The sequence below is a fragment of the Trachinotus anak genome, unplaced genomic scaffold (genome assembly GCF_046630095.1).
Source record: "Trachinotus anak isolate AG129_WGS33_773 ecotype Australia unplaced genomic scaffold, CSIRO_AGI_Tana_v1 ptg000033l, whole genome shotgun sequence".
In the NCBI taxonomy this organism is placed as follows: Eukaryota; Metazoa; Chordata; class Actinopteri; order Carangiformes; family Carangidae; genus Trachinotus; species Trachinotus anak.
The window spans coordinates 8,805,955-8,820,527 of NW_027273884.1; the positions used below are offsets into that span (position 1 = coordinate 8,805,955).

At 42.3% G+C, this 14,573-nt stretch overlaps 2 protein-coding genes across 3 annotated transcripts; one reads left to right on the forward strand and one right to left on the reverse strand.

Annotated features, from left to right (window-relative positions):
- Window positions 1–670: 670 nt before the first annotated feature.
- On the reverse strand, window positions 671–8,075 carry lrit3b (leucine-rich repeat, immunoglobulin-like and transmembrane domains 3b). 2 transcript variants are annotated; one of them, XM_071471069.1, is made up of 7 exons: window positions 7,838–8,075; window positions 5,403–5,777; window positions 4,517–4,602; window positions 2,940–3,233; window positions 2,791–2,850; window positions 1,756–1,854; window positions 1,087–1,209 (listed from the first exon to the last, which is right to left on the reverse strand). In XM_071471069.1, the coding sequence occupies exons 1-6, from the start codon at window positions 7,945–7,947 to the stop codon at window positions 1,793–1,795; spliced, it is 987 nt and encodes a 328-aa protein (XP_071327170.1). In that variant the 5' UTR covers window positions 7,948–8,075; the 3' UTR covers window positions 1,087–1,209; window positions 1,756–1,792. The 2 variants fall into 2 exon arrangements, with proteins under 2 accessions (XP_071327169.1, XP_071327170.1); XM_071471068.1 differs by lacking the exon at window positions 1,756–1,854 and having other exon boundaries at window positions 671–1,209; window positions 7,838–8,068.
- A 953-nt stretch (window positions 8,076–9,028) lies between these two features.
- fam241a (family with sequence similarity 241 member A) lies at window positions 9,029–13,669 on the forward strand. The gene is made up of 2 exons (XM_071471071.1): window positions 9,029–9,317; window positions 12,253–13,669. Exons 1-2 carry the CDS (start codon window positions 9,165–9,167, stop codon window positions 12,547–12,549), a joined length of 450 nt encoding a protein of 149 aa, XP_071327172.1. The 5' UTR covers window positions 9,029–9,164; the 3' UTR covers window positions 12,550–13,669.
- Window positions 13,670–14,573: the final 904 nt, after the last annotated feature.

Below are 14,573 nucleotides of genomic sequence, written 5' to 3' on the forward strand. Positions count from 1 at the left end.
ATCCTCAGACTCTCTGTCTGTGCTGTTTGATGACAGATTGTTTACATTACTGACACAATGAATTATGGGATATGTTGGACCATGAAGGATCCACCTGTTGGACCTGCTGGTGCTTGTATGGACCTGTGTGTTTGTGTGTCTGCTATTTGTCTATTCTGCTCGATATTTGTTTACTGTAGATCTTTCTGATTTCTTCTGATTAAATAACTGTAACTGTAAAAAACTAAAATCTATTTGAACTTTGAATAATGATGAATAATCCTGAAACATCTGGATCATTATTCATTCATGACAGGGACAGTGAACTTGTTATGAAGCCAGTTGTCACAGTGAGTTAATAATTGTATCTTGTGATACCACCTTGTGGTCATGTTACATTTATATATAGAGTCATGTCAAAGAAAATGACCAATGTGTATGGTATCTTTACCTGTGTGTCTCAGTCTGGATCAGAGAGAACAGGAATATGGAAGAACAGACTTGTACCTTCAGTCATGGTGGGAACCATCATGGAGGAGTCAGGTATCAGGTGTGACTCAGACTCAGGCTCTACATTAAACGACTGTGAAAACGTGAACCTGTTGGGCCTGGCCCTGCAGACCAGATCTGTTTCACAGGCCGGTAATCTGACACCTTTACAGAAAGCTGAAGGAACATCACTGACAACTTCTGTGTGTCACATTTTATTTCAGCAGCAGGAAGTTGATAAATGTTTCTCTACAGAACTCTAAAACTACAGGTCCACAGGGCGAGTCACTGATCCTGGTCTTCATCGTACCTCCTCAGTGTTTCTGATTGGAGAGCAGCTGTCGAGCCATCTGAGGCCTCAGCCTGGCTCTTCCTCTTTGTATCTGGGGGGGTTCACTCCGGACAAAGGATCAGGGGCAGTCTGGGTCTTTTTAATGGAAGGTGGTGTGATGTTCTGCAGTATCTGGTTCTCCTTCATCCAGGGGGTGTTGATGGTAACTGGATTCTGGTTTGGCTTCCTGTATTTTGGTGATGATTTGGGTGGAGTCTTTTGGGACTTTGGAGTCTTCTTTGGGGGACGGGATAGTCTTGTGACACCAACCACCCTCAGTTTGATCAGGGCTTCCGAGATCCCCCCCATGTTCCGCGCCTGGCACCGATATTCTCCAGCGTCCCTATACGACAGCCCGTTCAGGCTGATGATGGACCAGCGGACCCCGACCCGAGGAGACTCCTGCATGACTGGAACAGAACAGGGTTCAAAGTCTTAGCTCCCAGAACACCACCAGTCTTCTCCCCAAACTATCAGTGGTGGCCCCAGACTCTGGGGAGCCCCAGGCAAAGGCCCCCTTTGCAGATGATATTAGCAAACACCTCACATGAAGACTATCAGTAGACACTACAATTTACAGATGTTCCTTGAATGAGGCAACAGGTAGACGCTAACCCCCCCTCAAACTCAAAATAAAAACTCAGAACAGGAGGTCTGATACTGCAGCAACGGGAGGGGAGGGGCTGGTGAGTGTAAGGGGTGTCGTCCAGATGAATGTAAATGTATTATTTGCCACTTGCTGTGTTATTGTGATGTTATTTTTGTTGACAGTGTTGACGAGTTTCCCCTGGGACTGGTGTGTAGTGTACCAGGAGCACCCCCTGCTGTCTGCTCATCCTGTTCCTGTGTCAGCTTCTGTTTAAGTACCTTCATCAGTTTGTTTTTGTTCATTTGAAATGTGTGATGTGTAACTCTAACCAACAATAATTATTTCTATGACGTCAGTGGTCAGAGACCTGTTGTCATCCTGTTGTTGTTGTGTACATGGTCTCTTCATGTTGTGTACATGTAGAATTGGTGACCAGTCTGCTGTGTCCTGTCCTCATGTGTCTCTGCTGTAAGACAGAACATCACCCTGTTGTTGTCAGAGTAAATAAACCAACAACAACGACACAGGAGAGGACACAGAGTCAGAGAAACGTCCTGTTGAGACTAAACTCAGTGCGTCCAGCTGTCACATGATTATTAAGATGTGATTAAATCAATAAAATGATAAACTGATTAGTTGAGATGTCAGAGATAGACTTGGGTTAGAAGCCTCTCATATTAAAATCACCACAGCTGTTGTAATAAACTCACATCTGTAACAACAGACCTGCTATTGTTAATTATGAAGCAATGAATTAAAACAATGAGCTGTAAACTGGCTCAGATCATCACAGTGCCTGAGCCTATATTCCTACTGTGTGATAAATCTTACAATATCAAACTGACAGTCTCACATTAAGATGTATGTCAAAATAGAGAATCTCCTCCCACCTGAAGATGCTTATTATACTTTTATCCACATTGATACTAAATGACAGACACAACTGTGTCACATCAGGAGCAGTGCACAGCGCCTGGTTCTACAATAGTTCTCAGTCATAGCAGTAACAGTTACCCACAGAACCACTTCCTCTAGTCTAAAAAATAAAAGCGCAAGAATGTTGAACGTTTTTTCTGCAATTCTGTAGTTCAAACAAGCGTTTAGCTTTTAGCTTTTATTATGAACAATTCTGACAATTCTGACAAAGGTTCTGTGGCTTGATAGACCTCTGAAATACCGGACAAACTTACTTGCCGACCCCTGTTGAAGAGGAACCACATGATCAGTTGTCATGACGACCATCAGAGCTGACCTAAAGTTTTCACTACACAACTGACTCACACACTCACTCAATCACTCACTCACTGCACACACACTCTCTCTCACTCACACACACACACACACACACACACACACACACACACTCTCTGAGGTCCAGGAGGAGAGGATCAGAAACACTCACAGCTCTCCAGGTTCCTGGGCAGCTGTTCAGAGCTCTCCACGATGTTTTGTTGGCAACAATCTGCACAGAACCAAACACACAGCGACATCACTGAGATAACATGTTAGTGACATCACTTCATCGCCACAGAGACACCCCGGGTTTGTTACCAGGATAGGCTGAAGTCTTGATCCAGGTCAGGGTGGGTGTTGGGTAGCCGGTGGCGTCACAGCGGAGGATGACGTTACTGCCCAGCGGCGAGACGACCCTGGTGGCTGCGGGCTGGACCGAGGGCCTCATGCAGCGGGACAGCTCGGCCTGGGTCAGCAGCATCCCCGACTGACCAAGAGACCTGCTGCACATCAGCAACTGGTCCATCAGGACCACAGGACTCCACAGGGACATGGACAGAGACATCACCATGGAGATCTGACAGTCACACAGCCAGGGGTTGTCATGGAGACCTGGGTATCCAGAACAATTTGTCCTGTTAGCATCATGGTCATGTTTGATACATGTCATAAACTGATAGCTGGTTTTCAAGTCTAACAGTGACGTCTGTCTCTGACTGCAGCTGTGTCCCAGTTCAGGGGGACACAGTCCGTCATAGAGCGCGAAGGCTGAACCGAATTGAGGCGGTCTGGTCTATGGAGGATCTACAGAGCGTGGCTCCTGTTGCCTAGCAACCTTGTTTACATGTAACTTTCTTTTCTCACAGTAACTTGAGGTTTTAAAGATCTTGGTTTTAGGAGTTGTACTGTTACTGTTGAACTGAGTGTGATCCTCAGACTCTGTCTGTGCTGTTTACTTTCATTACTGGTGCACAATGAATCTTGGGATATGTAGGACAACCAAGGATCCACCTGTTTGGATCCTTCATTGTCCAGGTAAATAAGGACACATCTGAAGGAGCCTTTGAACTGAGACAGTCTAGTCTCTGCTGTGACACAGATGAGTCTTCAGATGAGCCTCTGAGCTGAGACACAGTTTGTATCAGGGTCTGAAGAAGAGTCTGAAATTCCCACCCACATGAACGTTTCAGTCAGTTTGAGGAAACATCCATGTGTTTGTCTTTTTACTGCGTTTTCAGGTTGTCTCGTTCATGTGAACATGCTATCTCAGCAACACTCTAAAGGAATTCCTTTAGATTTGGCATAAACATTCACGTTGACTCAATGAACTGATTTTGGTGATTAAAGGTTAAAGGTAAAAGGTCACTGTGACCTCACAAACATGTTTTTGGCCATAACTCATGAATTCATTCACTAATTATGACACAATTTAACTCAAATATCTTTAAAATAAAAATAAAAAAGAACTGATGACATTTTATATCCAAACTGTTGAAGGTCAACTTCACTGTGACGTCATCATTTTCTGTAAAAACACCTCTGTCCATTATTCAACACTGTTAGTCAGGAAGTAGACTGTGACTATGTTTCCTGTAACCTGACGTAGGATGATGGAGGACACAACAGGAGGAGGTGACTCTAGTTTGTCATGAGAAATGATTCACAGGTGATGCTGGACAGGTTCTCTCAGACAGTTGACTAACCCTCACTATGGAGAGGAACACGAAAAGTTGTGAAGTGAACTGTTGACACCCTGAAACCATTTTATGTACTTATAATGTGACAAACTCAGGAGTTCACCTGATGACAACATGCATGTGGTACGGTGAGAATACCGGACTTCATGTCTGATCTACATCAACACAGAGTCTAATGATGCTCCAAAACAAACCTACCCAAAACCCGTCTTCGTGTCGGTGCACCCTGTTGTTCTGGTAGAGGAAACCACAGGTCCAGCAGTTCAGCAGGTAAAATAGTCAACCTGAGGAGAGGAGACAAGGAAAGGAAAGGAAAGGAAAGGAAAGGAAAAAGACAAGGTGTCATGATCTGCCCTGTGTTCACATTGTCATTGTCAAGTACAGCAACATGCAGTGGTCTGCCAGTACCTGGATGATTCACTCACAACGGTCAAAAAGGACACTTCTCATCCTCAGCGGTTGCCATGGTTTCATAGTAGAGGGGGAGGGACCACCAACATACTTTCAAACTTGTGAAAACATCGATGGAGGACATGTGGGTGACCATCATGGTCACATTTTGCAATCATTTGTTGTGTGTTTGATTTAAGACAACACAACTGTGTTGAAATTCACACAGTGCACCAGTGCATGGTAGTAGTAGTAGTAGTACACAGTGTACACAGTGCAGTGACTGAAGTATCCATGTGTCTGTTGGTTGTTTTACTTCCTATCTTTGTCTGGTTTTCCTGCCTTTGTGACTGTCTGCCCGCCCTGACGTTTTTCACCTGTGTCGTTCTCCTTGTGTTCCAGTGTTTGTTCTCTCGGTTCTCTCTGTCAGCTCATCTCTTCTCTTCTTCTCTGACAGTTCATCATGGTTCCCTCCTTGTTTCCTGCCACTGCCTTCCTGATCACTTTGGAAAAAGATCACTATACCTACCAGCCTTCATCTGTGTCTGAGTGTGGGTCCTGAAAACCTTAGAGTTAGACACAAGGAGGGGAGGACAGGAAAGGAAACAAGGAGGGAAGGACAGGAGGACAGCTGAATGCATCTATTGAGCACTACTGTAGTCCGGCTTCATAGTTCTGTAGCATGTGGACCCACCTGTTGCTGGACAGGTCGAGGTAGGTGATGTTGGGGAGGAAGAGCGCGGCGTGAGCAGGAAGGCTGGACAGACGGTTGTTATGGAGACCCAGAGTCTGGAGCTGGGGCATGTCCCTGAGCCCCTCCCAGGGGAAGGATGTGAGGAGGTTCCCATCCAGACGCAGCTCTCTCAGGGCCTTCAGGTTGACAAAGCTGCTCGGGTGGACAGATGTGATGGAGTTGTAGGCCAGCCACAAGAACTGCAGCTCTGACAGGTTGTAGAAGGCTGCCCGGGGTACCCTGGAGATTGAGGTCTTCTCCAGACGCAGTTTGACGGTGTTGGATGGGACGTTAACGGGAACAACCAAGAGTTCTGGGTCACTGCACTGCACCAACCTGTTGTTAGACACAGAGCTGTGAGGGCTGATGCTGGGACGGATAAATACACAGAGTGTATCATTCACTCTGATTGATTGTGTTCTTTCTTAAATGGATAAATGAATAAATGATAAATGAATCATAGTGAGCTGTGAGGAGTTTTAGTAAACAAACACATATCCTTGGTTACCTCTCTAACCAGAACACATGGGGTGTGTTGTAAAGCCTTACAAACATGAAAGCCACCTGAAAGTTCATTTGCAAAGGCCTTCATCTGTATCTTAACTTGCATCATTTACATCAGCTCCAAATCTCCATCTTCTTCTTTTTTATTGACACATTTCTTCTTTCATATAGATCTTGTGTCACAGAGCAGCAGTAAAAGCTCTGTAGTAAAATTGACATTTTTGGGGGTTAATAGACAGAGAACTGTCTTTAAGTGAAACAGGTCAGATCAGAGAGAGATTTAAATATAATAATAATTTAATAATTAAAAGTATTGAATATAATATTATTTATTTATTGTTAGTATGTTCATTATGTTCCTGTATGCAGTGTATTTAGTGTGTTTTTTTTTTTTTTTTACCTTTTTTATAAATTTAATTAGTTTTACTTATTTTAATGTCCTTTGTCCAGAACTTTGCTCGGCTCAAGCTGTATTTAAATCTGCTCTAGAAATAAAGTTGTCTTGACTTGACTGAAGGAGCTGTTTGTAAGTTTAGCTACTGCTACATAGCTAACGTTAGCTTTAGCTGCTGTTTAGTCACCAGTGTAGAAGAAACGTTCTGAGTTAATCATCAAACTTCATTCTTTACTCACCAACATCTGTCTCCAGAGGTGGAGACAAACACCAGTGTTAATTCTTACCTCTATCACATCTGTTCTACTGACGACAGCGCGCTAACAGCTAGCTCCGGTCTGAGTGGACCGTCACGTCACTGTCGTGTCCAGTGAGTCCTGTCGCTGCTCAGAGGACGTATTGTAACCTCTGGTCTAGTAAAGACAACGAGAACTGAAGCTCTCATCGGGAGTGCTGAGTAAACAGCTGTTAATGCTAATGTTAGGCTTGTATAGCAATAGTAAAACTTACAAATAGCTCCTTTAAAGACAAAATAAGAGGATGAATGGAAAATATAATGGTCTTTTTTTCTTTTTAACTTGAGTTGAGTTTTATAATGCATTCTGTCAATTTTTTAACTGGTCAATTTATGAATTGATTATATTTTTAGACTGTAAAAGTCTCTAATTATCCTAGCGGCTCTCTCCACAGTTTCTTACACGTTACTACCATCCACAGGGTACCTGTAATTAATACACAGAAAAAATAATGTGTTGTAAATTAAGTACTTTAATTGCATTTATATACCAAATGTTAAGATTATCTAAAAACTAATAAATGACAATTAAATCGTAGTGAATGATTTAATGATTAAATTAAATTATGGAATTAAATTGCTTTTTCCATTAAATCAATAAATTAATCTAAAAAAATGTATATGGCTTAAGAAAATATTCTTGATAGGCATTTACAATTAACTCCTCTTTATTTAATTTATGTATTTATTCCGATTTTTTTATTAATCAATTTATACATCCGTCTTACTTAAAAAAAATATTTTATTACAATTAATCACTGAAAAGCTCTATGACACAATATTTCTGGTGGCACTCCTCCTTCATAAGTAATGATGGTCTTCACCAAGTGCAGGTGAACTCGTTAATGGAGTCTTATTGCTATTAGATGACGTCACATCCACGATCAAAGGTATATAATGTTATGTAATAACACTGGGCATTTATCCACAATGTAAACTAATATTCATGGGGCAAATAATATGATTACACCTTTTTGCAATATGGGAAACTATTCAGTGATGTATTTACATTTGGTGACGTCATTATTTGACAAATTTGGTTATAACAATTGTTACAATAGCACTACAGTGTTGGTTCAAATAGAGCTTCAATAATAAAATAATTCTTATGATATAATAGGCAACAATGAGTTATGTTCATGGAAAAACAAATCAGTTGAACACACAAACACAGAGATGAGAATGAAGTCAGCCTCACTCAACCTGAGCTCTGCTGTTCCACTGTTCCCATACGAGCAGGAGCATAAAGCTGGACAGGAGTGCACTGCCAGCACAGAGGACTGCAAGACGTGAACCAGGACCAGCAGATACATCCTTCAGCAGACAAACCCTGCTCTCAGACAGGCCATCCGTATCTCCATATTCCCTGTCCTGTCCAGTCTGAGGTGTGTCCACAGTGCAGAGTGAAACTGAATCCCAGATTAGCTGGGATTACACTGCTTACAAGCGGCATGTAATCCCACGCCGCTCTGTCAGAATAACAAATCACAACATCAGGGCCAGCCCAAGTATTTTGGGGCCTTGAGGACAGTTTGACCCCACCACCGCACCCTGTGGAGTGTTTCATGAAGATCACAGTGTTGTTTAATATTATTTTGAGTGGTGCTGAAAAGTTACAGCTGGTGTTAACATTGGGGGTGTAATACTGATAATGAGCTAACTCTACAACTGAAGTACAGTCATGGAGGAAGTGGATACAAAAATCCAAGCAGCACCACAATGTAAAAAAACACTTTATCCTACATTCATAATTTTACAACACAATTTTAATGCATTGTGTTTTACAAGCAAATCAACCAATTGTAAACAGGCTGAGTGAAAATGACAATATTTTCTTCAGATAAACAGCAGAAGTACAAGTCAGCAAAAATGTAAATAGTGGAGTATATAAGTATATAAGTATAGTGCTTCAAAACTGTACAACTGTGTTACATTACAATATTACATGTCAGATTATTACAAACTGGTCTTAAATTGGGCTTAACTGGGCTTAAATTGCATGTCCATCAGAAATCATTCCATTTGATTGCTACAAATATTGGAAAGAACCATGCCTTGAATAAGGTAAAACAAAAACATGAATCACAAGATAAAAAGATTAATAATGACTTCCACCTCCGAAGAGTAACCTGTCAGCAGAAATATCCCAGTTCAGGTCCTACATGTTGTGAAGGACGTGGCTACAGTGGTTTGTCCGTCAGAAGATCTGCAGGTTCAGGCTGAACCTGGAGGTGGAAACACTGAGGAAAGTCTCATGAGGTCTGAGGTCACGGTGCCATCTGAACTTTCACAAATACAGTATAAGTCCAACAGTATCAGACAGTGAACTCTGGAGGGATGCACAGGTGATGGATCAGGCTGTAGTTACTGTCCCGGCCTGCAGGGGCGCCTGTTCACGCCATGCATTGACCAGAGCTGCTGATGTTGTTCAGCTCTCGCGAACTCTCAGGGCGGACGTCGGGACCATCAATCACACTCCGCTCGCATGTTTTGACTCCTGAAAGTTGCTGTCAGTGGACGGGTTAGTAAAATGTCCGCTGTGACGCCGCCTGTAAATGACCGGTGTGTTTTCCATCGACGTGAATTTGAAGAGCCACCGTCAGTGAACCAGAGAGGAGGCAGGCACACCGGTCAACATGCCCACGGTGCAAGGCAGACCGCACTACACCACCAGCGACACCGGGTAAGGCTAGAGCAACGTCACATCAACAAGCTAGCTGTAGCCCTGTAGTGGTCTCATGCTAACCCTGTCATGGACCTAGACCTAGGGGGGTTTCCTGTGTCGGTCAGGTCTCGCTGACAGAGAAAGAGCTTTCACTTTACAACCACCACGATTTTCAGTTATCCACTCTCGCCCCTATATAAAAAAACTAATAAACCAGCGCGTGAGCCAGACTCCATTCAAAAAACCTGACATTTAAATGTTTATTTTCCAAAGCTAAGCTATACATATCTTACAGACCATGACTTCTGAATATTAAGCGTTAACAGGGTCAAGTATTAATGTCGGGATATATATGAGCCTCATAGATAGGTAGCTGCCTGGTCAATAACAATAGTTAAGAGCTGGTGTAATGTCGAGAGTATGATGGAGTAGTTTATAGTGGAAAGGTGGTTTTTCATCGTTTAAATTCCTGAGGTTGTGGCCTGGTAGGTCTTTGTTTAGCTACACAGCAACTTCAAATGAAATGTTTGTTTTTATTTTCACAAGAGAGAACATCATGTGACAGGGATGGGTCTCCTCGTGAACTAAAATGGGAAGGAAGCTCAATGACAATGTGGCATCAGATTCATTTTGCTCACTGGGCTGCACACATGGTAACTAGTCATAGTTCTCAGCTCACCTACAGTAGAAGTGTGATTCCCAGTTGGAGGCCGAAGGTCATGCCTGTAATGTAATTACAATGAGAGTTAAGACTGCAGACGTCAAACAGCACTTAAATCTTGGTGTTTGCCTTTTATTTTGCAAAAAAAGTGACTTGGTGGAATTAAAGGATAATTTATCGTTAGAGTTATTTTCAGTTCAACCTGGCCTGAGCTCTGCATTGTAACTAAAGGCACTCACTGCCACTTCAGATTAACTAGGTGTGGTCATTTATAACACACACACACAGCTGTTGCTCAACAGGTTTAGTGAATTAAATCAGTGTCACACTCTTTGATGTCTGTTTGCTGCTCTTTGTATTCACAGTGGTTACTGTCCTGGAATAAAGTTCCTTAGTTTTAGCTTATGAGTTGTTGTTTCTCAGTTGTCTGTAGGATTTTCTGTTGTGAACTGTGTCATAAGTAAGTGTGGTGATTTCTTTAAGGAGTGTTGTTAATCATAAAGTCAGCAGGTGGACCGTATTCAAGTGACTGCAATGTGACCCAGTGTGGATATGACGGTGTTTCTCTGATCCCTTTTTAGTTCAGTGAGAAAGTATTATTATTATTATTATTATTATTATTATTATTATTACTTAAATAACTCATCATACAATGAATGAACAGGCTGCCATGAGATGGCTGATTTAGTCCTGATCAAGTTTTGTTTTGGGCCTTGATCCTGATCTGAGTTGTTTAATATTGATTATCTGCAGATACTGTTTATGATCTGTTTAATGATGGTTAAATATGTATCTCACATGGAGATAACAGCTTTAGCCTTCTTATTTTTGTGACCTACTTGACCCAAATGTTGGAGGTGCTTTTTAAAATGATTAAGTTGATGAACATAGATAATAAACGTGACTCATCTGGAGACAGGATGCCTCACTCTGTCAGAGTTATGTTTTCCCAGATGTTGATTCAGCACTGGCTGAAGACGAAGCAGATACCAGGATGTTTGGTACACTGCTCCTCTTTCTACAGTTTCATCAGTGAAGCAGAGTCATTCTCACCAGTGTGCCACAGTAATTTTTCACATTTACGCTCCAGTATTTTCTCACATTAGCACATTCTGCGCTGAACACTGTCCTAACAAACAGTAGCCCTGTAACAGCAGCAGGCTGAGGTGGACAACACACAGCGGGGTAAAAACAGGACCTGGATCCAAGTCTCCAGACTAACTGTTCACACACCCTTCTCTGTTCTCGTGCAGTGAGGTATCAGTGAGATGATGAGTAGATGTCTCAGTTTTCAGACCCTAGTTTTACACTGATGTAAAGACCTGATATCTTAGTCTGAACATGAAGAGAGAAGCTCATCCTCTATCACATGATTTTAAAATGAAACAAAACAAAAATGTTCAGTCAAATCAAATCAAAGCAGAACAGCAGTATGTGTGTTTTTACCTGTAGGCTACTCCCTGTTTTTACCTTTTGTTACATGTTGTATTTACTTGTCTTGAGAGTTATTGTGTCATTACTGAGGACAGGCCACATTTGCGGGTGATGCATGTGTCACAGTTATATCGTGGGCACTGTGGTTCATCTGGGGATCATAATGAAATTTATGAATAACAGCAGATGGGTCATGGGTGGGTGAAATGAAATTTACTGTATGAGGAAAATAGTAATGACATTCTCTGAAATGTGAACATACTCTGAGCTCCATTTTTCCTCAGGCAGGAATTAGACTGTGTTCAGATGATGAACTAGTTACATTTTATTATTTATTCTGGGCAGCAGCCAAACCTGATTATTAAACTGTAAACTGTTGGTGTTCAGGAAGTAGCAGCATTTAAATGTCAGATCGTATTCAAACATTTTCACTTTACTTTAACACCTGCCCACTTCAGTGTCACGTATACTGTAGTATATAACAGTATATCAGTGTATTTAGATTTTGGACAGTTGGTTAATAAAACAGTTAAAATCACCTCTGCAGGAAACTGAAAGCACTCTTTTGTTGTCTGACATTTTTTTGATGAAACAGTGAATTGATTAATTGAGAAAATAATCAGCAGTTTAATCAATAATAAAGATGATCTTTTTTGGTTTAGCTTGGTTTAGTTTGCCTGCTGAAGCTACAAGTGATAAACACCTGAATTATGTGAAAGAAAGTTCAGAAACACATTGGACATTAACCCTCACTGTGCAGGTCTGAAAAGCTTCATGGTTTAAAACTGTTATTAATGAACCATGATTATGAAGAGTTCAGGAGCAGCTCTGTTCAATGCTGGGACTGTGTCTCCACAGGCTGATGGCACCCAGACCCGACCTCGACCCCCCAGCGATCCCAGCGCCAGATGGCCCCACGTGGACGACCCCACCACCAGAGAGCCTCGGCTGGACGACTGTGAGCGGATGGGGACTCTGTTTGGGATGCTCAACAAGTGTCTGCGGGGGATGGGCTTCAGCCAGATGTACTTTGGGGATAAGATAGTGGAACCAGTGGTGATCGTCTTCTTCTGGCTGCTGCTCTGGTTCCTGGGTATTCAGGCTCTGGGACTGGTGGGAACTCTGTGCATCATCATCATCTACATCCAGAAGTAAAGAGAGCTGTGATCAGAGGAGCCTGCTGTTTTCTTTGGTTAATACGCACCATGCTGGACAGATGTTTGGATTGAAATGTGCAGTGGAGGTGGAGGGTGGGGGTTGGGGGGTGGGGGCGTTGATGGAGAGGGCTGCAGTGATGGAGGCTGATGGAGGCGTCAGGTTTGTGGTTTAAAGCTTGTTCAGTGAGCATTCTGCAGGATTGTCTGGTCTGGAGCTTCTACCTCAGTAGAAGGGGTGGAGCTGCCTCTGCTCACATGACATAATATTGATCAGCTGATTTAAATAAACAGGAAGCTGTTATGGGAAATTTATTTTCTAGTTGAGTCATGAAGATAGGAAGTGAAGGCCAAAAGTGTCAGTGCTCAGGAAACAGAAGATGAGAGGCCTCAGCTGCTGAGGTGAGCAGTAACATGACTCCAGTAATTACTGATGAGGAACAGTGTGTGACTGTGAAGCTGATGGACAGGTTGTGTTGTGTTCTTACTGCACAGTTTGTTCTGATAAACAGAATAATGTTTTTATTGTTGTTACCCTGAAATCACACATCAGTGCATCTCTGATAGTATCTATCAGAGATGCAATGATGTGTGGAAGTCATCTTCTGGAGGGGAGGACAGAAATGTGAGGGATAATATAAATTATTTATCACATTCATGGGAAGATAAGAGATTGATCGATTGGGAAAGTAACTGTTCAACAGATCAGTTCAGATGTTCTTGTGCCAATTCTCTGACTTTTACACTAGTTGCAAACAACATGTGTGGTCTTCCACTCTCTGCTGATGTGGCCTGACAACATCTCACATTAGACTCATTTCACCTTCACATTGTTACTGAACACGACACTGAAGCAACTGGAATTCACAGCATTCAATACTGTACAGAGCAGGTCAGTAAACTGGTATCAGACCAGACACTGTCATGGCGTTTTGTTTATATATTGAAATACCTTCAATTTATGTTTTTAGTGACACGTGTGTCTTAACCTCTCAGCATGTCTTAGATGAGTGGAATTAATTAATACTCAATGCCTCTGTGTCATCATCATATCTGATCTGGTTTAAGCATCCTCTGAAAGTCTGTCAGGCCGGGAACTCACTGACACACTGTGTGTGTGTGTGTGTGTGTGTGTGTGTGTGTGTGTATATACTTGTACTTGCTGCATAGTAAGGACCAAAAAAAGTATTTTACTAACAGAGTGAGGACATTTTGGGAAAGTGAGGGCATTTTGGCCGGTCCTCACTTTTTGAGACACCTTCAAATCACATGTTGAGGGTTAAGACTTGGTTTTAGAGTTATGGTTAGAATTAGGTTTAGGTTAAGGTCAGGGTCAGGGTCAGGGTTAGGCACTCAGTTGTGATGGTTAAGGTTAGGGTAAGGGGCTAGGGAATGCATTATGTCAATGAGAGTCCTCACAAAGATAGAAGTACAAGTGTGTGTGTGTGTGTGTGTGTGTGTGTGTGTGTGTGTGTGTTTTGAGGGGCCATGTTGAGGGGTTAGAGCAAACACACTGCCTGTGTGACTTGTGTATTGTGGCTGTGTCCCAGAGGAAACAGAGGAAAGATCTGTTGATGTCATACTGACATACCAACAACATGACATCAAACCGACCCATTCCACTGCAGTCTCAGTGTCTAGGCTGAATCTGAACATGACACAGACATGAAAAGTATAAAGATTAATTTTTTAAAACTTTTTCAGCAGCTACAGGTGTTTCAGAGACATTTTCTGTCAAAAATAAATCCAACACATACAAACACAGCCAGTTTTCTTTATGGGTGTTTGGGTCAACTGGACACTGTCATCATTATTGTAATGGTTAAAGTTCAATCAGTGAACAGAGTCTGAGCTCTCTGGATCCATGGCCCCTCCTGTAAGACACCCTCACTGATTAACACCAGTGATATTATGTGGCCCCAAAGCTTAGCTAACTTTGCACTCAGTCATCAGCTGTGTCCCAGGTCAGGGTCTCTTCTGAAGACCGACTGTGTCACAGCAGAGACAGGACTGTGTCATCTCAAA